The sequence below is a fragment of the Capra hircus genome, chromosome 26 (genome assembly GCF_001704415.2).
Source record: "Capra hircus breed San Clemente chromosome 26, ASM170441v1, whole genome shotgun sequence".
Taxonomy (NCBI): domain Eukaryota; kingdom Metazoa; phylum Chordata; class Mammalia; order Artiodactyla; family Bovidae; genus Capra; species Capra hircus.
In genome coordinates, this window is record NC_030833.1 from 36,679,352 (window position 1) to 36,706,028 (window position 26,677).

Here is a 26,677-nt window from a genome sequence, read left to right on the forward strand (position 1 = left end):
TGATGGAATTCCAGTGGAGCTGCTTCAAATCCTGAAAGATGATGCTGTGAAAGTGCTGCACTCAACGTGCCAGCAAATTTGGAAAACTCAGCAGTGACCACAGGACTGGAAAAAGTCAGTTTTCATTCCAATCACTAAGAAAGGCAATGCCAAAGAACGCTCAAACTGCTGCCCAACTGCACTCATCTCACTTGCTAGTAAAGTAATGCTCAAAATTCTCCAACTCAGGCTTTAGCAATACATGAACTGTGAACTTCCAGATGTCCAAGCTGGTTTTAGAAAAGGCAGAGGAACCAGAGATCAAATTGCCAACATCCACTGGATCATGGAAAAAGCAAGAGAGTTCGAGAAAAATACCTATTTCTGCTTTATTGACTATGCCAAAGCCTTTGACTGTGTGGATGACAGTAAACTGTGGAAAATTCTGAAAGAGATGGGAATACCAGACCACCTAACCTGCCTCTTGAGAAACCTGTATGCAGATCAGGAAGCAACAGTTAGAACTGGACATGGAACAACAGACTGGTTCCAAATAGGAAAAGGAGTATGTCAAGGCTGTATATTGTCGCCCTGCTTATTTAACTTCTATGCAGATTGCATCATGAGAAACGCTGGGCTGGAGGAAGCACAAGCTGGAATCAAGATTGCCAGGAAAAATATCAATAACCTCAGATATGCAGATGACACCACCCTTATGGCAGAAAGTGAAGAATTAAAGAGCCTCTTGATGAAAGTGAAAGAGGAGAGTGCAAAAGTTGGCTTAAAGCTCAACATTCAGAAAACGAAGATCATGGCATCTGGTCCCATCACTTCATGGCAAATAGATGGGAAACAGTGGAAACAGTGTCAGAATTTATTTTGGGGGGCTCCAAAATCATTGCAGATGATAATTGCAGCCATGAAATTAAAAGACGCTTACTCCTTAGAAGTAAAGTTATGACCAACCTAGATAGCATATTGAAAACCAGAGACATTACTTTGCCAACAAAGGTCTGTCTAGTCAAGGCTATGGTTTTTCCTGTGGTCATATATGGATGTGAGAGTTGGACTGTGAAGAAAGCTGAGTGCTGAAGAATTGATGCTTTTGAACTGTGGTGTTGGAGAAGACTCTTGAGAGTCCCTTGGACTGCAAGGAGATCCAACCAGTCCATTCTAAAGGAGATCAATCCTGGTTGTTCATTGGAAGGACTGATGTTAAAGCTGAAACTCCAATACTTTGGCCACCTGATGCAAACAGCTGACTCATTTGAAAAGACCCTGATGCTGGGAAAGATTGAAGGCAGGGAAAGGGGACAACAGAGGATGAGGTGGTTGGATGGCATCACCAACTCGATGGACGTGGGTTTGGGTGGACTCTGGGAGTTGGTGATGGACAGGGAGATCTGGCGTGCTGCAATTCATGGGTTGCAAAGAGTCAGACACAACTGAGCGACTGAACTGAGCATGCCCATTCCCCCTTCCTAGACTTAGGGCAGATGGCAGTAATCAATGTTGGCTCTTTCCAAAAAGCGAATGTGCTATGTCAGAATTCTGACGAATGACATATTCTAGGAATTTGCTGAAAGATTGAAAGTGACATGCTTGATATTGCTATCCCTGATGTGATCCAACCGCTTCATTTTCTAGATGAAGACATGGAGGCCCAGAGGTGGGAGGTGGTCTTTCCACCACATTAAAAGCCCAAGTACTGTCTTTTAGTTAGCTGACAAAGCCCAAGAAGGGAACTAGGGTAGAGAGAAAGCCCTGGGGGGTGAAGGTGGGATGGAGGGCTGGCAGTGGAGGTGGAAGCCTTCCCTTCCTCTCCAGAGGGTTCTGCTGCTGACACTGCTGACTATGTTGGGAGGAGTATCCGCAATTCATCCTCACAGTCCACCACACCCAGAACATCTTCCTCTTATTTCATGGCTCCTCTGAGACTTGCCCTGATTGCCAACATGGCTGCCTCCGTATTCTGAGAAAAGGAGCCAAGTTAATGCAGACAAATGCAGACCTGAAGTAGAGTGAGGGAGATTTCAAGCCCCTTCCGCCCCCACCTCAGCCCCTGGGAACCCCTTCCAGATCTAAGCATGGCTTGAAAGCCTCTGGCCCCCCAGCCATGACTAAAATCCCTTTTAGCCCTGACTACCCTGGCTCTCTTTGGGATCCTTCCTGAAGTCATTGGTTCTTCTCTCAGATAACAGACCAGCTGAGAGAGTTACTGACTGGTTCATTTTGGGAAGGAGAAAGTTGAAGTTGTATCTAGGTTAGCCCACTAGAGAGAGCTTTTGACTGTTGTTCATGCCTGGAAAAATAATCCTGCACTGTTGCCTTTCAGGGGGAAGGAGTTGCCTACAGAGGCAGAATCTTGGTTGAATTAAGCACTTTACTTGAAAAGACACCACCAGATAAAAAGCTTGAGTCCATTTCGAATGATGACCTGCTGGTTGTTGAGGTAAATGTTGGTGCGTGTATGGCATGTGGTATGGAAAGGATACTGGGAGAGTGGGTGGTGGAGGGCTAGTGTTGGCCTGCCTGAGTCAGCGGGTCTGAAGGGGATGTCCAGGGACTGGAGGGTCAGCTGTGGCAGAGGTGAGAGAGGGGAGTCATAGCAAGAGCCCCTCAACACCCTCTTGGTCTGTCTATCACAGCCTATGGAGGTGATGAGACTTGCTTTATCTTTGAGATGTTAATTCCGTGCTGCAAGCTGGCAAGTGCAGTGATACCCCCCATACAGAATGGCTTGTTTGCTAACTGGGCTTGGGTGTGTCATGGGGACGTAGTCACAAGAGCCATTCCAGATGGTACAGCAGCCATTAAAAGTCACTTCATCTTTAGAAGTAACTGCCATATCTCGGGCTTCCTAGCATGTGAGGGCATGTTTATATTAATGCCCACGTTACAGTAGGCACTGAGCCCCCAGTCCTTCTCAAAGACAGGAAGTCTTCCAAGCTCACCTTTCCAGCTCTTTATTTTTCCTTTTTTCTTTAAAACAAATTTTTTTATTGGAGTATGTTTGATTTACAATGCTGTGTTAGTTTCAGGAGTCTAGCACAGGGATTCAGTTATATATATTCTTTTTTCAGGTTCTTTTCCCTTAGAGGTTATTATAAAAATACTGAGTATAGTTCCCTGTGCTATACAATAGGTCGTTGTTTTTTTAATATTTATTTATTTCACGTGGGTCTTAGTTGTAGCATGTGGGTTGTTTTAGTTATGGTATGTGGGATCTTTATTTGCAATATGTGGGATCTAGTTCCCTGGCCAGGGGTGAAACCAAGTCCTGTACGTTAGGAGCGCAGAGTCTTAGCAACTGGACCACTGGGGAAGTACCTAGTCCTTATTTCTTTTTCTTTCTATAAATCAGCTCCTTCCCCAGTATGGAGACACTTATGCATAACACCCATGATTCGTAAGACAGAGAGCCACAGATGTGATTTTTTTTCCTAGTAAAATAGTGTAATTAATTCAAGGCAATAAATACAAAAGAAGAACATTCTCATCATGAAACAATTAAATGGTCAATTTTTCCTTGTAAACTAATTGACATGTGCAGTACAGATTTGTTAGCATGTGTGATGGATAGCTCAATGTTAAATTAACCCTGTCTCTGTTACTCACTGAATTGTTTCTAGTACATTCTATACCATTATTATGACTTGCTGTTTTTTGGGTTTTTTTTGATAAATCGTGGTAGTCTACATTTTTGGTTTTGAACTTTAAAAATATTATCTAAAATATAACATTATGGGAGTTTAAGATGTACAGTGTGCTGATTTAATGCATTTAGTGCCCTCTGTGAAGCCCCTACATTCAGTATGATACCACCTTACTGTTAGCTAACACAGCTAATTCTCTCATGTCATAGAATTATCATTTTGTGGTGAGAACATTTAAGATCTAGTCTCTTAGCAACTTTGAAGTATATAATGTAGTATTGACTATGATTACAATGCTGTGCATTAGATCTCCAGAACTTACTCATCTTCTAAATGCAGCTCTGCACCCTTTGACCTCCTCAATTCTCCCAGCCCCTGGTAACAACCATTCTACTCTCTGCTTCTATGAGTTCAGCATTTTTAGATTCTACATATATGTGGTATCACACAGTGTTTGTCTTTCTCAGTCTGACTGTCTCACTTAGCATAATGCCCTCAAGGGTCATCCATGTTATTAGGCAAACAGAGAATTTTCTTCCTTTTTGTGCCTGAGTAATACTCCATTGTGTGTGTGTGTGTGTGTGTAGATAACATACATACATATATATGCCATCTCTTCTCCAACTATTTCTAAGAATCATGGGTTGGTCCGTACATGTTCTAGAAATCTGAATTGTTTCTCAGAGCAGCCAGCTCATTGATGGCCATGCTCCCCCCTTCAGGCCTCTCTCTGCTGGGTTCCACCACCCATTCCCTGATGGCTCAGATGGTATAGGATCTGCCTCCACTGCAGGAGACCCGGATTTATTTAAATAGTAATTTAATTATTATTAAATTAATGATAATTAAACAATAATTTAATTATTATTAAATAAATAATAAGGGACTAACACTTAACACACACACCATCCCATCCAACTCCCTTCCCAGCTCACAAAATTTTTTATAAATTTTTATAAATATTTATTTATATTTTAAATAAATAAAATATTACATAAATGTAATAAAAATGAACTATACAAGCCCAAATCCCCAAAATATTTAAAACTCCCAAATTATGGGAGTTTGTTTTATGCCCAGTCACCTGAGTTTTGTTTCTGCTTTTTTTAGATTTTTATTTATTTATTTATTTTTGATTATACCTCGAGGAATGCAGGATCTTAATTCCCTGACCAGGGATTAAACCTGGGTCCCCTGAAGTGAAAGGGCAGAGTCTTAACCACTGGACTACCAGGGAAGTCCCCCAAATCCCAACAGTATTAAAAAGCAGGAGAGGAGCCGAGATTCCAAGGATACACTCACTCTTCAAGCTACCAGGAGCCCAGAGAGAGAGTGAGATGAGCAGATCTGTGCAACTGCTGGGAGGATGCTTTCATGACAGTGGTCAGCCTGGAATGTAATCATGACGTTTGTCACACTTAAAGAGATCTTGTGATTCATTTACAAGTAATGAAACTTTCTGGTTGAGTTGAAGAGGCTTCATCAAAAGGGCAACTTGGTCCCTGTGAAATAAGCGTTATTCACTCAGTCGTGTCCATGTTTTATAGCCCACCAGGCTCCTCTGTCCATGGAATTCTGTAAGCAAGAATACTGGATGGGTTGCCATTTCCTTCTCCAGGGGAACTTTCTGACTCAGGGATCAAACCCGGGCCTCCTGCATTGCAGGTGGATTCTTTGCTGTCTGAGCTACCAGGGAACCCCTGGAATAATATAATATGTATTTGTCTCTGGTTCCTGACACAGAACTCCTAAAACCTTTGTGATTTCCGAAGTGATAAGAGCACTTGTGAGCATCTTTTTCTCATACTTGATCTTTGATTCTGGTTCCTGACATAGTTCCTAAATCTCTTGGCTTTCCTGGGTGATAAAGTCTTTCGTTCTAATGCATTGCCTTGGTGGGCTCCTGAATGGGGGCTGCTCACCAAGCCATCATTAGTAGCTTGGAACTTTCAGCCTGACCCCTCCACATCCTTCAGAGAGGGGCTAGAAATTGAGTTAATCATTGATCATGCCTACAGTATGAAGCCTCCATAAACTCCCCAGAGTACAGGGTTTGGGGAGCTAATGGGTTGATGAACTCATGGAAGTGCTGGGAGAGTGGTGTGTTCAAAGAGAGCTCCTTCCCACAAACCTTGCCCTGTGCCTCTCTTCTATCTCGATGTTCCTCTGTATCCTTTTTCGTCTCCTTTTATATTAACCCATATCCAGTAAGTGGGCTTCCCTGGTGGCTCAGATGGGAAAAATCCACCTGTAGTACAGAAGACCTGGGTTCAATCCCTGGGTTGGGAAGATCTCCTGGAGGGGGCCATGGCAACCCACTCCAGTATTCTTGCCTGGAGAATCCCCATGGACAGAGGAGCCTGGCTGGCTATAGTCCATGGGGTCACAAAGAGTCGGACATGACTGAGTAACTAAGTACACAGCACATATACAGTAAGTAAACTGTTTTCCTGAGCTTTGTGAGCTGCTCCAGCAAATTAATCTAACCCTAAGAGGGGATTATGGGAACCTCCAGTTTGTAGTTGATAGGTCAAAAGCACAGAGGAAGTGGATGGGGGGTAGTGTTGTGGGACTGAGCCTTTTAACTTGTGGGATCTGATACTGTCTCCAAGTGGATAGTGTCAGGATTGAGTTAAACTTCAGGATACCCACCTAGAGTTGGGCTTCCCAGGTGGCACTAGTGATAAAGAACCCGTCTACCCATGCAGGAGATGTAAGAGTTGTGGGTTCGATCCTTGGGTCAGGAAGATCCCCTGGAGGAGGGCATGGCAACCCGCTCCTGTATTCTTGCTTGGAGAATCCCATGGACAGAGCAGCCTGGCAGGCTATAGTACATAGGATCACAGAGAGTCAGACATGACTGAAGTGATTTAGTGCAGAGCACACACATCTGGTATCAGAAGTATTAACTGTGTGATTGTGGTGTGAGAGTAAGGGAGACACACAGGAGGAAGCGTGAGTTTTTCCTATTCAGTTGCCAAAAATCCCGGTTTCCCATCTTTCTAGAGCAGAAGCTGACGTGGTGCTCCAGATGGGCTTGGTCAAGAGACCTTACAAGGATAAGTAGGAGGATGTAGCCTGGGTATTTTCCTAGGCAATCAGGCAGGTAAAAGATCAGCTGTTGCATCCTCAGCCTTAGCTCTCCCATCGGTCTGGCTCACATTAAGTATCAATAAGTATTGCTTGAGTAAGTATGTTGTGATTCATCCATTATCTCCTTTAGATCACAGGTGGTAAGCTGTCCGTTTTCTTTAGCACAGTCTCCTTGTCTGTGTCCTTTAATGTCCCATGCCTCCTGGGCCCACAGCCACTTTTAAGAGCTTGTTAACTTTCTCCCTCTTATCAGGTATTCTGCTTGACAGAATCATCCCCTTCCCCAAATTTACTTCTAAAACTGTACCTTATACTTCTTGAGAGTCCCTTGCATCCCTTTGAAAAGACCCTGATGCTGGGAAAGATTGAAGCCAGGAGGAGAAGGGGACAACAGAGGATCAGATGGTTGGATGTTCTCACCAACTCAGTGAACATGAGTTTCAGCAAACTCTAGGAGATAGTGAAGGACAGGAAAGCCTGGCATGCTGCAGTTATGGGGTCACGAAGAGTCAGACAGGACTGGCTCTCACTGATCATGGATAATCAGAAAGCCCAAAGGCCCTGCAAAGTTAAACACCCATCAGGAGATAGTCAGTAGACTATAATTTATGTTCTTCAACTTGTCCTGTTATAGAAGGTTTTTCCCCAAGGCTACTAAGGACAGGGAACAGAAGCTGAGGCTTACAGACTGGTCTAAACTGTTGCTGGTTTCTTCTTACACCTGTTTGTGCTCCAAGAGCACAGGGGAAGTGGGAAAAGACAGGGGGAAGGAGAGAATTCTCAGCCTCACTATTCCTCCAGGACCCCAGGGCTCTGGGCAGGTGAGCAGATGGTCTGGGCACCCCTCATGGACTCTGACTTGCACAGTGGCCCAGGAATCTTGCTCATAGGGAGAACTTGCTGTGTTATGAGTTCTGATGGCCAGAAAGCCCCGTTATTGTCTTAGAGCTCAGACCCTCCAGGGTGAGGATACTATCAGGGTTCTGTAGGTGACTGTGAGTTCTGCACAGGAAAATCCAGAGAGAGCTAATGGAATCCTGGCCATGAGAGATCTGCAGGGCAGAGCCAGCTGGACCAGAGGTGGTATCCCCACCTCTTTGCAGCACCTCCCCATATAACTTCTCTTTTCTCTGCAGTAACAAGTTATTGTTGTTCAGTTATATCCGACTCTTCATGACCCCATGGACTGCAGCACAACAGGCTTCCCTGTCCTTCACTATCTCCTTGAGTTTGCTCAAACTCATGTCCATTGAGTCAATGTTGCCATCCAACCCTCTCCTCCTCTGTCATCCCTTCTCCTCATACCCTCAGTCTTTCTCAGTATTAGTCTTTTCCAATGAGTCAGTTTTTTGCATCAGGTGGCCAAAGTATTGGAGCTTCAGCATCAGTCCTTCCAATGAATATTCAGGATTGATTTCCTTTAGGGTTGAGTTGACCAGTTTGATCTCCTTACAGTCCAAGGGACTCTCAAGAGTCTTCTCCAACACCAAAGTTTGAAAGCATCAATTCTTCAGTGCTCAGCCTTCTTTATGGTCCAAATCTCATATCCATACATGACTATGGGAAATACCATAGCTTTGACTATATGGACCTTTGTTGGCAAAGTGATGTCTCTGCTTTTTAATATGCTGTTTAGGTTTGTCATAGCTTTCCTTCCAAGGTGCAAGTGTCTTTTTTTATTTCACGGCTGTAGTCACCATCCACAATGGTTTTGGAGCCTAAGAAAATAAAGTCTATCACTGTTTACATTTTTTTCCCCATCTATTTAAGCTAGAGCAGTAACAGGTGGCTCCAGCTTAAATACTGATCATTCTTTCTGGGCCCTGACGTAGGCCCTAAATTATGTTTCATATTTTTGTTCCTTCCCTTCTCTGATAGGATCCTAGATGGTTTACAAAGAACAAGTCATGCTGTATATATATATAAGGTCTGACTAGTACAAATAACTTCCTACTTTTAATTTTCATGCAATTTAAACCAAACCTGGAATTTTCACAGCACTTTGGAACCATAGATTTTTCAGGGGACTTAGTTGTAGGTATTTAAGGAAACTCCTGACAAGTGACAAAAGTCTTCCAATCCCCCCTCTACCAAAGTGAAAGTGGACTAAGGTAGAGAAGTTTTTAAAGCATAAGCGCCAGAAGATGGGGCCCAGCTATAAGTGTAATTTAAAGCTCTTCAGATGTCTTTCAATATGTAGCTAAGGTTGCAAACCAATGTTTTAGAAAGGCTTTCAGAAAAGTCTGAGACTCAGAGGGGTTTCTAATGAAATACTTTGGGATGTTTCAGGTATACCATGTCAAAACTTTCATTAACCAAAATGGAGGTTTTGTAATAGTGGGATGTCCCAAGGGTTTTTTGTTTTGTTTTTTGAAAGTATAGTTGATTTATAATGTTGTCTAATTACCTATGTACCGCAAAGTGATTCATTTATACATATATTTATATACATGCTTTTTAAAAATATTATTTTCCATTATGGTTTATCATAGGATACTGAATGTAATTCTCTGTGCTATACCATAGGACATATATTTATGCTGTTATGCAGTCCGTGTGTAATAGCTTACATCTGCTGACCTCCCCCTTCCACTCCATTCTGCCCCCAACCCTCTGCCCCTTGGTAACCACAGTCTATTCTCTATGTCCACGAGTCTGTGTTTTGTAGACAGGTTCATTTGTGTCCTATTTTGCATTCCACATATAAGGGACATTATATAGTATTTGTTTTTCTCTTTCTGACTGACTTCTCTCTCTGACAGTCTGTAGGTTCATTCACATCTCTACAAATGACCCAGCTTCACTCCTTTTCATGGCCGAGTACTCTTCCATTGTACGTGTAGACCACATCTCCCTTATCCATTCCTCTGTTGATGGACATTTAGATTGTTTCCATGTCCTGACTATTGTGAACAGTGCTTCTGGGAACATAGGGGTGCATGTATCTTTTTGAATGTGGGTGTTTTCTAGATATCTGCCCAAGAGCAGGATTGTGGAATCATATGGTAATTCTATTTTTAGTTTAGTGGCTGTACCAACTTAGATTCCCACAAACAATGTAAGGGGGTCCATTTCTCCACATCCTCTCCAGCATTTGTTATTTGTAGAGTTTTTATTGATGGCCACTCTGACCAGTGTAAGGTAGTGCCTCACTGCAGTTTTGATTTGCATTTCTCTAATAATTAGTGATGGTGAGCATCTTTTCATGTTCTCATTGGCCAGTTGTATTTCTTTCTTTTTTTTTTTCCTTCCATTTTTATTCTTTGGAGAAATGTCTAGGTCTTCTGCCCATTTTTGTATTGGGTTGTTTATTGTAGTCATGTTGTATGATATGTCTGTGTATTTTGGAAATTAAGCCCTTATTGATTGCATCATTTGCAGATATTTTCTCCTATAGCTTATTTTTTTTATTTTTCTGTTTTTGTGATTTCTTTTGCTGTGCAAAAGCTTTTAAGTTTGATTAGGTCCCATTTGTTCATTTTTGTATCCTTGGGAGACTGAATGCATTGGTAAGAAAACACTGGTATGATTTATGTCAGAGAATGTTTTGCCTGTGATTTCTCCTAGTTTTATAGTGTTATGTCTTATGTTTAAGTCGTTAAGCCATTTTAAGTTTATTTTTGTGTATGATAAGAGGGTGTGTTCCAGCTTTATCAATTTACATGCAGCTGTCCAGCTTTCCCAGCACCAACAGTTGCTGAAGAGACTTTCTCCCATTGTTGGCACGTTCCCCTCCTGATTCCCTTCTTACTTTCTTCTATTTTCCCCTTTTTCCTTTGTCCTGCCTGGTTACATGGGGGCAGAGGTCTGAGATCTGCCAGCATTCGGTAGATGCTCTGTTGGAGCTGCTCTACATGTAGCTGCATTTTTGATAATATCTGTGGGAGGTGAGCGTCATGGCCTACTTCTCTGCCATCTTGATCAGTCTACCCAAGTTTCTTTCAGACAGCAAACTGCAGTCACTGTCAGATGTTTTCAAAATGGTGCTCAAGAAGTGTAAAATAGAATTACCATGTGCTGTGCCATGCTTAGTCGCTCAGTCATGTCCAACTCCGTGACCCCATGGACTAGCCCGCCAGGCTCCTTGTCCATGGGGATTCTCCAGGCAAGGATACTGGAGTGGGTTGCTATACCCTCCTCCAGGGGATCCTTCAAATTAAGGGATCAAACCCAGGTCTCCCGCATTGCAGGCGTATTCTTTACCAGCTGAACCACTAGGGAAGCCCAGGAATACTGGAGTGGGTAGCCTATTCCTTCTCGAGGGGATATTCCTGACCCAGCAATTGAACTGTGGTCTCCTGCATTTCAGGTGGATTCTTTACCAGCTGAGCTACCAGGGAAGCCCATATGATCCAGGAATTCACTGCCGGTTATATACTCAAAAGAATCAAAAGCAGGAGCTCAAGTGGATATGGATAGCAGTATTATTCACAGTAGCTGAAGGGTGGAAGCATACATGAATTCATAAATTTATGAATGGATGAACAAAATGTGGTATATACATACTATTTTATTAATTTAACAAGGAGGCTAGGACTTCCCTTATAACTCAGTCCGTAAAGAATCTTCCTGTAATGTAAGAGACCCAGGTTCGATTCCTGGATGGGGAAGATCCCCTGGAGAAGGAAACAGCAACCCATTCCAGTATCCTTGCCTGGAGAATCCCATGGACAGAGGAGCCTGGCAGGCTATAGTCCATGGGGTCACAAGAGTTGGACATGAATTAGCGACTAAACCATGAAACAAGGAGGCTCTGATGTCTTGTCAACCTACATTAAGCAACCAAAACTGAGGTTTGGCAATATTTTGAGATTAAGAAATCAAAGGACAACAAACCAGAAATATGCAAGTGGGCTTTCCCAAATAATGCAACCACTTAAGCTACAGCCAATCAAATAATCTCCTTGTCTTCCTTCTGCCTGTGCTTTGTAAAAAGTTTTCCCTCCTGTCCTGGAGGGCTCGTAAGCAATTCCGGTTTTTGTTGCCAATTCCAATCAGTGTTTGCTCACATAAACACTTGAGTTTTTAAATATGTCTCAGCTTATCATTCAACAATACAATGAAGTATAATTCAGCCTTAAAAAGGAAGGGAATTCTGATACATGCTACACCATGGCTAAACCTTGAAGACATTATGCCAAGTGAAATAAACCAGTCATGAAAGGACAAATACTGTTTGATTCCACTTACATGAAGTACTCCAGAGTTGTTAAGCTCATAGAGACAGAAAGTAGGTAGAAATGGGAGATTAATATTGAAAGGATACAGAGTTTGATTTGTAAGATGAAAAAGTTCTTGTGGCTGGATGGTGGTGATGGTAGCGCAACAGTGTGAATGTACTCAACACCATGGAACTGTGCACTTAAAAATAGTTAAGATGTTGAATTGCATTATGTGTGTTTTACCATAATTTTTTTTTAAGTTTTAAAAATAGTTGGTTAAGTACTTCTGCAAATGAATTTCTGCATTCTTGCATCATACTAGGCAGAAGACCCACCCATGATGGTGATTCATTTTACAGAATTAAGGTCATGTGTGGTATGAATGAATAACAAGGGAAGGAAAATCAGTTCATAAATATCCTTCAGGCATGAAATAATTTTTACTAGCTTTTTAGAAGTGAAAGTTGTCACTACTCTGCTACTTAGATGGTGGTACACAAATTGGTAGAGAAGTAACTAATAGGGAAAAAAGAGCAACAATAAAAAAGTCACCATTTGTCAAAGTAAGATAGCTATGTGACCTCCAAAACCCAAAGGGCTACGGAACTGGGAGTTCCTTCTTTAGAGGTTTTTGAACAAAACTTGCTATGTTGAGAAATTTGTCAAGCAATTCGAATATTATCATTTGTAGGTCCCACAGATTTGCCAGTGGAGCACACAGCCAATGCGGTTACCCTACAGTAAACATATGTTCTCATCTCCAAGCTGAGCAAGTATATAGAGACTGAGTTCCAGTAAGGACCCAGAACAGACTCTAGGTGTGGACAAAATGCAATGGCAGAAAGCTCAAGACATAATGAAGCGCAGCAGCTTAAGCCATTTCATGCCTCTCTTTGACTGAAAAAAAAAACCACGTGTCTGAAGATCAGTGGTAACCTGATCCATAAAGAAGGCGAGATGCTATCTGAGCAAGGATTTAGGGCAGGATGGGGATTTAAGAGACTGGATGTGCCCTAATGAAGGAAGGCCTGAAGGGCTCATGGTCATTTCTGCTAGGCTGATAGATACTCCACGTGGTCACTGTTGGCCCTATGTTCAACTCCCTCACACACACATACACTCAGTAAACCAGTAATAAAACAAGCAACAAATAAATAACAAATGTTGGCAAGGATGCAGAGAAAAGGGAAACCGCATGTACTGTTGGTAGAAATGTAAATTGGCACAATAGCTATGGAAAATGGCATGGTGGCTCCTCCAAAAATTAGAACTGCCATAGGCTCCAGCTTCCTTAGCTGTGCAAAAGTTCATAAGTTTGATTAGGTCTCATTTATTTACTTTTGCTTTTATTTCCACTGTCTTGGGAGACTGACTGAAGAAAACATTGCTGGGATTTATGTCAGAGGATGTTTTGCATATGTTCTTTTCTAGGCGTTTTATGGTGTCATGTCTTATATATATAAGCCTTTGGGCCGTTTTCAACTTATGGTGTGAGGGTGTGTTCTGACTTCATTGATGTGCATGCGTTCCAGCATGTGACTGTCCAGCTTTCCCAGCACCACTTCCTGAAGAGACTGGCAGTGAAAGTCTTACCACTTATGACTGCAGAGCACCTAACAGTTCAAATTATTAGAAATGTGCAAGTTAGATAGTAACGGTAGCCATGATCTCTCTACCTTCCCCAACGTAACTACTGTTAACAACTTGGTTTATCTTCTTTATTTGCATATTCTTTGTATATGACGGTATTAAAATATATATTTATTGGGTTCACTTAAAAATAAATTTAAAAAAAAAAGAAAAAAACCTTTTTTCCCATGTTTGCACATATGTATCTACCTAAGACCTTTTATGAACTTTTGCTCCATTGCATGGATGTTGATAGCTCAGTTTGTAAAGAATCCACCTGCAGTGCAGGAGACCCTGGTCAATCCCTGGGTTGGGAAGATCCCCTGGAGAAGGGATTGGCTACTCAGTCCAGTATTCGTGGGCTTCCCTCATGATTCAGCTGGCAAAGAATCCGCCTGCAGTGCGGGAGAGCTGGGTTCGATCCCTGGGTTGGGAAGATCCCTTGGAGAAGGGAAAGGCTACCCATTCCAGTATTCTGGCCTGGAGAACTCCATGGACTGTATAGTCCATGGGGTCGCAAAGAGTCAGACATGACTGAGCAATGTTCAGTCTCTTTCATGAATGTAACATAATTTGCTTAACCAGTGGCCTGTTGTTAAACATTTGTATTGTTTTCATTTTTTTTCTCTATTTCAATCAACTCTGGAAAGAACATCCTGGTGTGTCTGTCTTTGCCCTCTGTGTGAGTAAGAGGGGAACTGCTACATCCAAGAACATTCTCCACTGCCATTTGTTAATTGTGCTTAGTCACTCAGTCCTGTCTGACTCTTTTGTGACCCCATGAACTATAACCTCCCAGGCTCCTCTGTCTATGGGATTCTCCAGACAAGAATACTGAAGTGGGCTGCCATGCCTTCCTCCAAAGGATCTTCCCAACTCAGGGACTGAACCCAAGTCTCTTGCATTGGCAGGTGGATTCTTTACCATTGAGCCACTATCCCCTGGCATTTAACTCAGCACTAATTATTAGGGTTAGAATCATATCTGCTAGAGTTCCACGTGTAAATAAGAGCAAAAGGAGTTTCTCTGAGCCTTGTGTCCGCTGGTGCTTTGCAGAAATATCAGCGAAGGCGGAAGTACAGCCTGTCTGCTGTGTTCCATTCAGCCACCATGTTGCAAGACATTGGCGAAGCCATTCAGTTTGAAGTCAGCATCGGGAACTACGGCAACAAGTTTGATACGACTTGTAAGCCTTTGGCATCAACCACTCAATATAGCCGTGCTGTATTTGATGGTAAGACTGATGCTGCCTGTCTCTCCTGCACATGTTTACAGTGGGTGCACCACAGGATGAGAAACACACAGTGCATTCTGTCTCTGGCGGGTGTTATTCCCAGCATATGGGTAGCGGAAAGATAGAATGCAGAAGAGAGGTGGCTGAAGTTTAGACGCAGACCCTTTTCCAGGGGCTGAATCTCAAGGCCTCTCCCATGCCCACTTTTAACACTGGCTCTGTTTTGTAAGTCATAAGATGGCAGCTAGCTGAACACTGAGCCTCCCCTAAAACAGCTCCTGCCCCTGCCCATCTCTGCCCTGCCTGGCCCCAAACTGCTTTCAGTTTGAGTAGTTGAAGTGGATGGAAAATCAGCTTCTGGTCATTGCTCTGTTTCTCCCCAGCACTATGACCTTAGCACATCACTTCACTCTATCCCTCATTCTCTAGAATTGCCATGAGTATTAGATAGCTATATTCAAACAAAGATGGATGGAAAACAGTCCCTGCTTTTATAGAACTTACATTCTAGAGTATAAAATAAATCATAATAGAAGTCAGAGTATGAGAATGCCCTAATAAAGATGTGGACAAATGGTTCGAGAGTACACAGAAGGGAGCGAGAAATTCTGATCCAGTGTCTCAACAGCGTTGCCACAGTTTTTAGCTAATTTTTATGCAAGTAGTGTTAAGCTAGAAAATGTGGGATAATCTTTATAAGGCTCTGAGCAATACCAAATTCCACGTATCCAAGTAAGGTTTTTAAAAAACAGAAAATTCTTTTTTCTTGTCCCATTCCAAAAAAATATTTGCTTAGGATAACCGTTTTCAGGGACAAACACATATAATCTGATCTCTTATACTCCGTTTTCTGCTACCCTGTTATGTAATTATCAGTGATGCTCAGATGCATGGTCCCAAATCACCAAAAGATCTTGAGATCATTGTGCTAGGTTTACCAGGACCTTTTAGAGAGATTTTTCAAAGCAGGCTGCGCAAATACGGACTTTTAATTTATCCCTCAGTTGCTTAATTAAATAAAATGAAAGAATCAGACTACTTCAGACCACACCCCCAGGCCTATGATTAACCAAGCAGTCCAGTTTGTACATCTCTTCAATAAATGTGTTAAGTGTCCAGTGTTCACCGACCCTCAATATTCTACACCAGGAAACTACTATTACTACTTGCCTTGGGCCCGCTCGAAGCCAGTTGTTACACTGACTTCCTACTGGGAGGATATTAGTCATCGCCTGGATGCTGTGAACACGCTCCTAGTCATGGCAGAAAGGCTGGTGAGTTTCTTTTCTACATTTCCTTTTCACCAAATAGGATGACTTGTGTATTAGTTAGAATGCAGGTTAGAATGCAGTTAGGCTACTGAGGTGGAATCTGAGGTACCACAAGACCTCAGAATATAATGGTAAGCAAGATGAACACTGTCTCCTTAGCAACAGTTGAGGTAGGTAATCCAAGGCTGGTGTGGAGGTTCAGTGGTACTGGGGCACCCAGGCCCTTGCCCCCTCCACCTGTCGCTCTGCTATCACTATGCATTTGCAAGGGAGAAGCAGCTCACCACTACACCACCCCTGCAGTCTGAAGGAAGGGGAAAAGAAAGGGAGAAGATGACCCAGGCCCTCCCCTTCAAGGGAAAGACCCAGCAGTCACACACTTGATTTCTACCCATTTCCCACCAGCCAGAATCCCGTCACGCAACCACACCTTACTGCAAGAGAGTTGGGAAATGCAGTCTCAGGCCTGTGCAGGCATATGTCCCGGTGCAAGTTCACTTACTGCAGAAAAGAGAGGATGGATGTTGAAGCAGAAGGGCAGCTCACACTTTCTTCCATAATTTGTATGTGGAATATGGTGTGGAGAATGGTTCATTCCAGTAGAAATATCGCAACCCTTAGAGCTTTGCTGTCAAAGCAGTACAAATCCCTACTGTGGAAGAAGTGGGTTCAGAGGACCTTCTTGTTGCAGGTGGGAGAGTTCCCTCTGGTGGGAACTTGCCTAGATGTGACATCTGTGGTTGGCCATCTGGTTGATGTTAATGAGAGGAGGAAAACATGGTTGCGATATTTCTAATAAAGTCAAAGATGCTAAGTTATTTCTGTCAGGTACTGATAAAATCCATCTGGTATTAGTGTTTTCATTTCCAAATTATATGAATACTAATTTGTCTAAGATGTTCCAACCTCTGTCAGCCTTGTACCATGATGCGGAGGGGTCCTGGAATATACTTGAGCTAAGACTCCATGGCAAAATCTGAAAATATTGTTTTATGCTTCAAAGACAATATTGAAGAGAACTGTACATTTAACTTAGGCATAATTGTCCACATAACAAAGTTACAATTGATACACAGTGTAGTTGTGGTGTTAATTTCCAAGTTTCCATCTCAAGGGACTTGGTGGGAATTGGTCACACCTCTATTCTAATTAAGCTTTGGGTATTTCCGGCTTTTTTCATCTTCAGTCTTTTCATCAGCTCTCTTCACTGTCCTAATTCCATAATAATCTGGACAGGATGGTGGATTTCCATGGCCAGACTTTTGGGGACCATGGGGGGCTCTCCCTCAATGTCTCTGTTAGTAGATGCTCAAAGTGACACAATAATACTTTCTGGGTTGATCTTATGCTTTCTGTGGCCCAACTCTGGAACCACAGTTTCTGTACGGAGCCCTGGTTCCTTTTAGTGGCAGAGGAATGTAAAGAATAATATCTGGCAGGGTCCTGGAGTGTTCACTACTACTGACATGTCTCTGCTTCTAGGCCTTCTCAGCAGACAAACCACACATACATGTGTGTATACATATGCATATTTTATACCTCTCAGTATACTGAATGCAATGCGTTTATAAGGATGACTTCAATTCCATTTTATTGATAATAGTACGGGGTTTATTCTAGTCTTCCCTATTTCCATATTTATAGCTCCCTTCTCCAGCTTCCATTATCCTCAATATATTTACTCATTTGTTTAGTTCTCCATAGGTAAAGTACTGGGGAAAAACAGATCTAACTAATCTGTTTGATATACTTACGGTTCTTTCCTTCCTTCAAACTGAGGGAATCATTGTGCTCAAAAGTTACTTGGGCTAATTCAGTGTATTATGTTATTCATCTGAAATGTAGTTAGGTTCACTTGTTCGTGGTCTGCATTCCATTTTAGGTTCCTTCCCCCATCCTTGTTGCTTTTTCTTTTATTTTTCTTTCTGAATATATAAAATTTGCTTCATTTCAAAGGTCAAAGTTATAGGAAAAGGTTATCTTATTACTTTATATTATCGGTGTTGGTTTCATTTTGAAGAAAAATAGTGTTAATCTGTGGGGAACATGTTAAATGTAAAGGAAAAAAAAAACCTTTCATTTTTCTGTTAAATCTTTTTGTGTATTTTTCTTGAAAATAAAAGTTAAACCTTTGTCGGGTATAATGCACAATTACCAATTCTTTCTCCCCTCTCCATATTCTTCAGCAATCAAACATAGAGGCTCTAAAAGCAGGGATACAAGGTAAAATTCCTTCAAACCAACTGGCAAAAACGTGGCATAAGCTCATCGAGGAAGTTATAGAAGACACAAGGTACAGTGATCTTACTTGTACTCTAGAATCCCCAGCTGTGCTCCCCTCTCTTAAACTGTAAGACCAGAAGAGTCTCCAGAATTTTCTAGTGTTTGCCAGAAAAGTAATTTGAATCAGCCAAGTTTCTCCAAAGGGAAGAGTCTGTGAATCACCAGCAGGAAAAGCTCTGCTTTCTGCTGGTGCCAATTGTTAAGCCGCGGAGGGAGGCTGAAGCCCCCCTCCAGGAAGTCGTCCCAGTGCAGCCGCAGGGGAAGGGTTGGCAGTGGGGAGGGCTGGTCTGTCTGGCCTCTGCCTCCAGGCAGCTCTGGTGTGCCCACCACCCCAGGAAAGGTGACTCCTGGCTCCCACAGAGAATGGGATCTGATGGTGGGGCATTGATTTTAGAACCATTTAGAACAGCGTTCTTAATTCATAAACACATTTTCAGAAACAGCGGTTTTACTCTACTATCAGATCCTAATGAGTCCTCTGGCCAAGCCTGCCTTAGGTGAAGCTGGAGAACCTTTATGACTTGGGGAAACTGTTCAGATCTGTGGGCATTTGGAAATCAAAGGCGGAGGTGATCATTCTGAACTCATTTAAAATGTTGGCCAATTAACAGGGAAGTCCCAAAAGAAAAGCATATTGAATATTTCGGAACTTACACTAGTAAGCCGGGGCTGTCCACCCGCCCCCTCCACCCTCCTCGCCTCTGAGCGAACGCCTGAACACTGTCTCCCAGTCTCCTTGCGCCCTCTAGTGGTTTGGCTAGGTAATTGTGATGCAGCTGAGATTAAAGCGCAGCTGGAAGCCTGTTTAAATGCAGAGAATTTATATCTGGGTCCTAAGAGGTCATCTCTTCCAATCTTCTTATTTTGTCTACAAAAGAGGCCCAAGAAACAGAAGCCCAAGGAGGTGAAGTGACTCATCTGAGGCCCGGAGTTGGGTTTATTAACTTCTTTTCCTACCATGTGTTTCCCACTGCCATATCTATTTATTGAACATCTTATGTGTGGCCTTTGAACTACAGCTTCCATCTATATTTTTGCCTCAAAGAATCATTTCAGGGACTTAACCCTTCTAATATATTGCTATAGTTACCAGTGAAGCCAAACAATATCATTTGGTAATACCTTTCATGTAGAAAATGCCTATGAATTTCAAGGCTTGTTGAGCAAAACACAAAAATATCTATTTATACTTTTTCTTGAATCAAATTGGATATGTTTTAATTTTAGGAAATTTATGTTTAGGGAAAGCAGCTAGGATTTCCTTAAGAGTCTGGGTGAAATTCTAACCAGTGAAAGTTGTAGGTAGAGACAGTGAGAGTAGAATTTCCTGGAACAGGTGACAACTTCACTTTGACCCCATCAGCAACCCTGGTGAGAGGGAGGCCCTGGCAGAAAAAGGCTAATTCTGGCTCCAGCTCAGCTGTTCTAGTGGGAGCTTGACCTGTACAAGGGGTTCTTGCCTTTTTAGGAGGGAATGGGCCCCTTTGATTATCTGATGAGATGACAGTGATGACAGCAACATCACTTAGACTGTGTGTGTGTGTGTGTGCGTGCGTGCGTGCGCGTGTGTGCACGCACTCTCAGTCATGTCCAACTCTTTGAAACTCCACAGACTGTAGCCCACCAGGCTTCTCTGTATGGAATTCTCCTCGCAAGAATGCTGGAGTGGGTTGCCATACTCTGCAGTAGACATTGCTCAAAAGGCTCGCCATATATTAACTTACTTACTTCTCACCACAACTCTAAAGGTAGATATTATTTTCCCACACTTGAGGATAGGAAAACAAAAGATTCAGTAACTGGTCACCATCACAAAAGTAGTAAATGATGGCGTCAGGGCTTGTACCCAGATATTCTTCTTTAAAGCCTCTGGTTTTCATCGTGATGCCATCTTTATCATGATGTCACACTGCATGCCAACCCAGACAGACACTTTTCTTTATAAGTTTCAGGGAGTCACAGACCTCCAGAGGCCTCCCGCAGACTGCCTAAGGGTGCATGGGCCCTAGGTTAAGAAGTCTTCTGCTAAATAATCTCCAAATGTCCCTTCCTTCTTCATTTTGTGGGTCTGTACAGTGATCATAGGAAGCAAAAGAAGGGAAGGCCAGTTCTTCGCAGCTGTTGCTTCTGTTTCCATCTTCTTCCCAGTGATTCCACAGGCCTTGGGTCAAACCCAAGGAATTGCTTTGGAATTTTCATCCCCCTGCAGGCCCATGTCTGTCTGGCAGGTCTGCTCTGCCAAGGCCACGTACATTCACCTTCAGCTTTACTGTGCTCACTCTTGTAGAGTCTGTTAGGAAACTGGTGTGGTTTCCAAGATTGAAACCAATTGTAAATGAATTTGATAGTTCTGAAACCCAATAAGCCTTTCTGCATATTCTATTTTGTTTTCCATTTTAGATACACATTGCCTCTCACAGAAGGAAAACCTAATGTCACAGTTCTTGATACTCAGATCCGAAAGTTGCGATCCAGAGCTCTCTCTCAGATACATGAGGCAGCTGTGAGGATGCAGTCTGAGGTCTCAGAGGTCAAGTCCACACTGGTGGAAATCGAGGACTGGCTCGATAAATTAATGCAGCTGACTGAGGAGGTAGGACTTTTAAACTTCATCTGATATGGAAGTGGGATTCCACAGAATGGCACCAGGGGTAGAGATGGTGGTGGGAAAACCTAGTACATCATCTTAGACATTGAACAGATGTGATGGATGATGAAATCAAGGAGTTATTGGACTGAGATGTTAATGGATAAACATCACTAAGGTCAGGGTAGAAGAATTTTGAGTTGGTTGTCCTGGAAAGGTCTTCATAATGGACACGATGTCATTATTATGGTACAATCAGAGAACATTTCAGTTAGAGTGATACAGTAGCGGATCTGTGTAGTACCTTTGGTTGGGACCAAGAAGACCTGGCTTTGAATCCTGGATCTACCATGCCTAACTGCGGGCAAGGTATTCAATCTCTCTAAGCGTCAGTTTTCCCATAGATTTAATGAAGAGAATTTCCCTGGTAGTTTAGTGGTTAAGAATCCACCTGCCAAGGGGACATGGGTTCGATCCCTGGTCCAGGAAGATTCCACATGCTTCAGAGCAACTAAGCCCATACTCCACAGCAACTGAGCCTGAGTGCCACAACCCCTGAAGCCTGTGCACTCTAGAGCCCACGCTCCCCAACAGCACAACGGGAAGCCACCACAGCGAGAAGACCCCATACCCCAGCAAAGAGTAGCCCCTACTCGCCCCAACTAGAGAAAAGCCTGCACGTGGTAATGAAGACCCAGCGCAACCAACAAGAAAAGAAAGACATATTTAAAATAAATGAATGGGGGGGAAAGTAGTACTCCGTTTCCAGCACTGCTTAACGAAGTTAAAGAAGATGAAGAGTGAAAAGGCCTTAGCCCAGTGTGGGGCACACAGTGAGTGCTGGATTACTGTCGGCGGCCACTGACCTCTGTGGGTTGGAAGGACAAGGGAGCAGGAGGCCCCTCCCTCCTGACCCCACAGATGGGGAGGTGGAGGGCGAGTGTAATACATTTGTGAGTAGAGGGACATTTGAAAAACACATGTGATGACAGGACATTTTTATTTTTCACTTTCTATGCTTTGTTACTTTCAAAAGTTTTTTATGGTGCACTTATATCAGCTTTAAAATCAGAAAAAAAGAGGTTTTAAATACCTACGTTAATACTGCACATTTGGAAAATGTCGGATTGTGAGGTAGAGATGCTCTGTCTATGCCCTGTGAAATAGACGAAGCCTGTAACCCCTTGACTGCTGTGGACGTCTTTCTTCAAATGATGGGAGAGAAAAGGGGGTATTTCACACATTTTCTCTGTCGAAAGGGCCTTTGGCAGGTGAAGGCCCTCTGCTTCCCTCTGTTCCCTTTGGCCAGTCACAGGCCAACAACCTGTGGTTCTGGAAGCCAAGAGCCTCGGAAGAAATTTCAGCAGCGCCCTAGCCCTGTTGTTTCTTTGAGAAATGGAGCCCTGAGGGTCCAGCCTGCAGGCTCTTCGGTGTTTCTGCATTTAGACTAACTCCAGCTTTGCTTCCTGTTCCATCCCCTCCTGTGACCAGCCTCAGAACAGCATGCCTGACATCATCATCTGGATGATCCGGGGAGAGAAGAGATTGGCCTACGCACGCATTCCCGCGCATCAGGTTTTATACTCCACCAGCGGCGGGAATGCGTCTGGGAAGTACTGTGGGAAAACCCAGACCGTCTTTCTGAAGGTATGGCTTCCTCACTGTGCAACGTGAAGTACTTGAGTGCAAACCCCATGTTCCCAGGAAGGGCTGTTTTATAATTTGCCAGCCACTGAATGGCTAGGGCCATCCTGATCCATTTCAGCTTCTTCTGGTCCTTCCTCCAGGGTGGTAATTACCAGAATGGCCTGAGGTCTGCAGGCTTCAATCAAGGACACTTCCGTAGAGGTCTCTGTGACACTAATGTTAATATGGCATTGTGAATGCTTTGCTTTCTTGGCATGAATTTTCCACTTCTAATGTCTTTTGTGAGGCAATGCCACTCTTGCTTTCCTACTAGTGAGTGTTTGGGAAGCAGAAAAATACAAAGGTAATATAGGTAGTCCATGTAATCTATGCTCTAATCAAATGGGTCCTTAAATTGAAAAACCTCTGAGAATTACTTCTTTAGGGTTGGGGTTCTGAACATATTTGGAGACTTGGACTCCTTTAAGAGTCTGATGAAAGCTACTGGCCCTGTCTTCCAAAATAACACACATCTCAGATGCCTCCAACATTCTGCATATGATTCAGGGGCTTTGTAGAACCCGTCAGTTCATCCCAGGACCCTGGATTAAGAACTTCCCTTGTGTGCATAAGAAGAACCAGAGGAGGCTGGGGATGGAAACAAAGAGATCCAAATAGTTGCCAGATACAAGTTTGACATCCCTCTCCCTTCCAGACTCAGCCTGAGTTCCTTAGAATATCAGGAACAGGGGAAAAATCGAGAGAGAGAAAAGCAGTCACGGGAGAATGTTCCATTAAAACAGGGAGATATCTGCTAACTTTTAATAAATGCACTCTTTGCTCTTTAATCAAGAGGGTGAAAATAGAACCAAGGTGATTATCTTGTTTCAAGTGTCTCTTGGTGGAATAAATTTTACTTAAGATAGAACCACAATTATAATTGACCTCAGCACTGCATGGAAGCAAACTGATTAATAAATAAAACTTCACAGCGGGTGGGAGAGGAGGCAGAGTGGTATTCTCTGTATTGGGTTTTAGAACTCAGTGGATAAACAGTAAAGTGCTTTTTAAGAGCATGTTGTATATATGTACTGATTTTGTTAATACTCATTACCCAGTTTAGGTAGCCATTTAAGTCAGTGGTATTTTTTTTGCTGTTGGTCTTGAGACCTCTTTTCACTCTCAAAAAAAAAATCACTGGAGACCCCAAACAGCATCTGTGTACATGCTTCTGCTGCTGCTAAGTTGCTTCAGTCGTGTCCGACTCTGTGCGACCCCATAGACGGCAGCCCACCAGGCTTCCCCATCCCTATCTATCAATATTTACTGTGATAGAAATTAAAACTGACATTAAAAAGTATTTATCTATTTTAAGATAACTATAGTCCATTATATTTTAACAAACTATATATTTTTATAAAATATAACTGTATTTCCTTTTAAAAATCAGAATGCTGAGTGATACTGTTTTGCACTTTTGCAAACCTGGCTTCACAGAAATATAACTGAATTCTCAAAATTGCTTCCACATTTAGTCTGATGCTCTGAATTGCTTGGTTGAAGTGTATGAAAAGAATCTGACCTCACATAGTATATGTATTTGGAAAAGGGTGGAGTATTTGAATAACTTTTACAGATAATTGTGGGTACTTATCTTTGATACAACACCAAACTCAAGTGGTAGCTTTTAAAAGATTAATTGCAATATGGAAGCTGAAACCATATCAGAGAACTTTTCGTTCTTTGCTGCATTAAAGTCCATTGGTCTACCTTGTACTTTGAATGGCTCTTTTACCCATGCCTGGTTTTTGTAACGTAAAGCTTTCACCATTTGGAAAATATTCATTCACTGAGTTAAGCAAATCTTCCCAGTGTTGACACGTTTCATCATACAATAAAAAGTCACATTAATATCACTTATAATAAAAGCTCTGATGTACTGGGATGCTGTTAGGTTCACCCACTAAGGCAGAAACAAACTTTCCAAAATTCTAATTTTTAACTTGAAACCTTGAATTTTATCATTGGCAAGAAAATAAAGTCACTTATTGTCCTTGACGTGACAAAGCTCACTTGTTTATGTTCGAAAAAACATCTGCCCCACATCCAAGTATGAATAACCATATTGGGCAGCCACTTGCTGTTTCAGAAAGAAAAGCTATTCCATTTAAAAAAAAAAAGTCTAGTTCAGTTCACAGCTCGATTGCATAAGCATCTTTTCTCAAAACATATACAAATACACAGCGGAATTTCATCATACAAAATATTAAAAAAGATATGTATTTAGATATCATGATTTAGGATTAGCCATTTTTACCGCTTTATCAAAGGAATTCATAAGTGAAACTGGCATTTTGTTTTTTTCACTGAGAGTGATGAAGAAAACTATTACTACCAGTACAGTTTGGTGTTGCTGCCTTGATTCCTGCTACAGAGCTTGGAGTCTTACCCACGCTTGCTTTTTTTTTTTTTTTTTTTTTTTTTTACCCTCAGTGCAAATGTCAATACAGTGAAAAAAGCAAGTAGCATCCTAGTGTTATTAGGAAAATAATTTTGACCTTATGAGCCTCCTGGAAAGATCTCAGGGACACCCAGGCGTCCCTGATTTAGTTGTTATTTTAATCTTTGTAGACGGGTCATTTGGAAATATTTTAGCTGCACAAACAAAATTAGACTGTTGAAAACAATGATTAGACGTCCAGTCTACTTTTGTTTTCAGCTTAATATCACAGTCTGTGCTGTGCCTGGCATAACGGCTCATGTTATTATACATCTCACAGTATCCACAAGAAAAAAACAACGGACCAAAGGTGCCTGTGGAGTTGCGTGTGAACATCTGGTTGGGCTTAAGTGCTGTTGAGAAGAAGTTCAATAGCTTTGCAGAAGGAACATTCACTGTCTTTGCTGAAATGGTACATCATTATCTTTTCCTTTTTGTCGGGGACCACTGTTATGTTTCAGTTCGGATGTCAAATCAACCACCAGCATGATCACTAACTAAAATTCCATCCAACAGCCCTTCACTAAGGGGGCTGGGAATGATTGACTGGAGGTCTTTGTTGGGACACCCCAGTGTGATTCACACACAAGCACCCCAGGAGTGAAGAATGCTTGAGAGGTGCCAACCTTGAGAAGCCTGCTTGGGGTCTGTTTTCTGCCATATAGCAAAGTGTCTGGAGTCTTTAAAATATAGAAGATTCATTCCTCAGAGGGGTTTGCCCAGGGGCAAAGAAAATACTGCCTGAATACTTTAAAAACAGTAAGAGATAATTTGTAAATCCTTCACTGGGTTAAAAATCCACTTAGTTTATCCAAAGTCTTGTTAGAGTTAAACCCTTGAAAACAATTTTCACAAACTGTTACATCTAACTCCACTTTTAGATGTATTTCTTTTATTCAAAGTGCTTATTGATATAAATGTATTAGATATAGTCAGTGGATGTCTTCTGACAATTTTCCGATGAGTTCCATTCTTTTACAGATGGGCCTTCCTGCTCAAATGATTGAGGAGAAGACTATCTTCATTCTAGCTAAATTGTAATTGTGTTTCTACTATACTGTACCTGACTGCTGGTTCAGGATTGTAGCTCTGATCTTCTTGCTGGGCAAGAAAACCCATAGCCGTCTTTTAGTTTTGCTTTTCTTTACCTGGCACATAGTAGGCTCCTGAAAATGAAAGTGAAAATCGCTCAGTCATGTCCAGCTCTTTGCGACCCCATGGACTATGCAGTCCATGGAATTCTCCAGGCCAGGGTAGCCTTTCCCTTCTCCAGGGGATCTTCCCAACCCAGAGATCGAACCCAGGTCTCCTGCATTGCAGGCAGATTCTTTACCAGCTAGCCACAAGGGAAGCCCAAGAATACTGGAGTGGGTAGCCTATCCCTTCTCCAGAGGATCTTCCCGACCCGGGAATCAAACCAGGTCCCTCGCCAGGCCCCTACTCAAATGTCTTCCATCCTCCTTTAGCCAAAAAGTCCCCAGCTACTTATGTAAATCATGTTCTCAGTGAGCTCATCAGCAGACAAATGGAGATGTCAGCTTAGACCCAGAGACTCTCACCACTGGCAAATCTCAACCCTCTTTATGGTTTACAAGTGCAAAACTGACCAGATTGTAGATTTGTAAATCCTAACTTAGAAAGGAATGCCCTATAAACC

General features: G+C 42.4%; 1 protein-coding gene across 4 annotated transcripts in view; it reads left to right on the plus strand.

The window, feature by feature from the left end:
• MYOF (myoferlin) overlaps window positions 1-26,677 on the plus strand; it is a 177,010-nt gene that overhangs the window by 92,381 nt on the left and 57,952 nt on the right. For all 4 annotated transcript variants that reach the window (XM_018041294.1, XM_018041295.1, XM_018041297.1 and 1 more), the window contains 7 exons: window positions 2,315-2,431; window positions 14,576-14,753; window positions 15,903-16,027; window positions 18,211-18,317; window positions 20,708-20,900; window positions 22,386-22,541; window positions 25,301-25,432. In XM_018041294.1, the coding sequence (XP_017896783.1) occupies window positions 2,315-2,431; window positions 14,576-14,753; window positions 15,903-16,027; window positions 18,211-18,317; window positions 20,708-20,900; window positions 22,386-22,541; window positions 25,301-25,432 (1,008 nt within the window). The remainder of the gene's footprint in view (window positions 1-2,314; window positions 2,432-14,575; window positions 14,754-15,902; window positions 16,028-18,210; window positions 18,318-20,707; window positions 20,901-22,385; window positions 22,542-25,300; window positions 25,433-26,677) is intronic.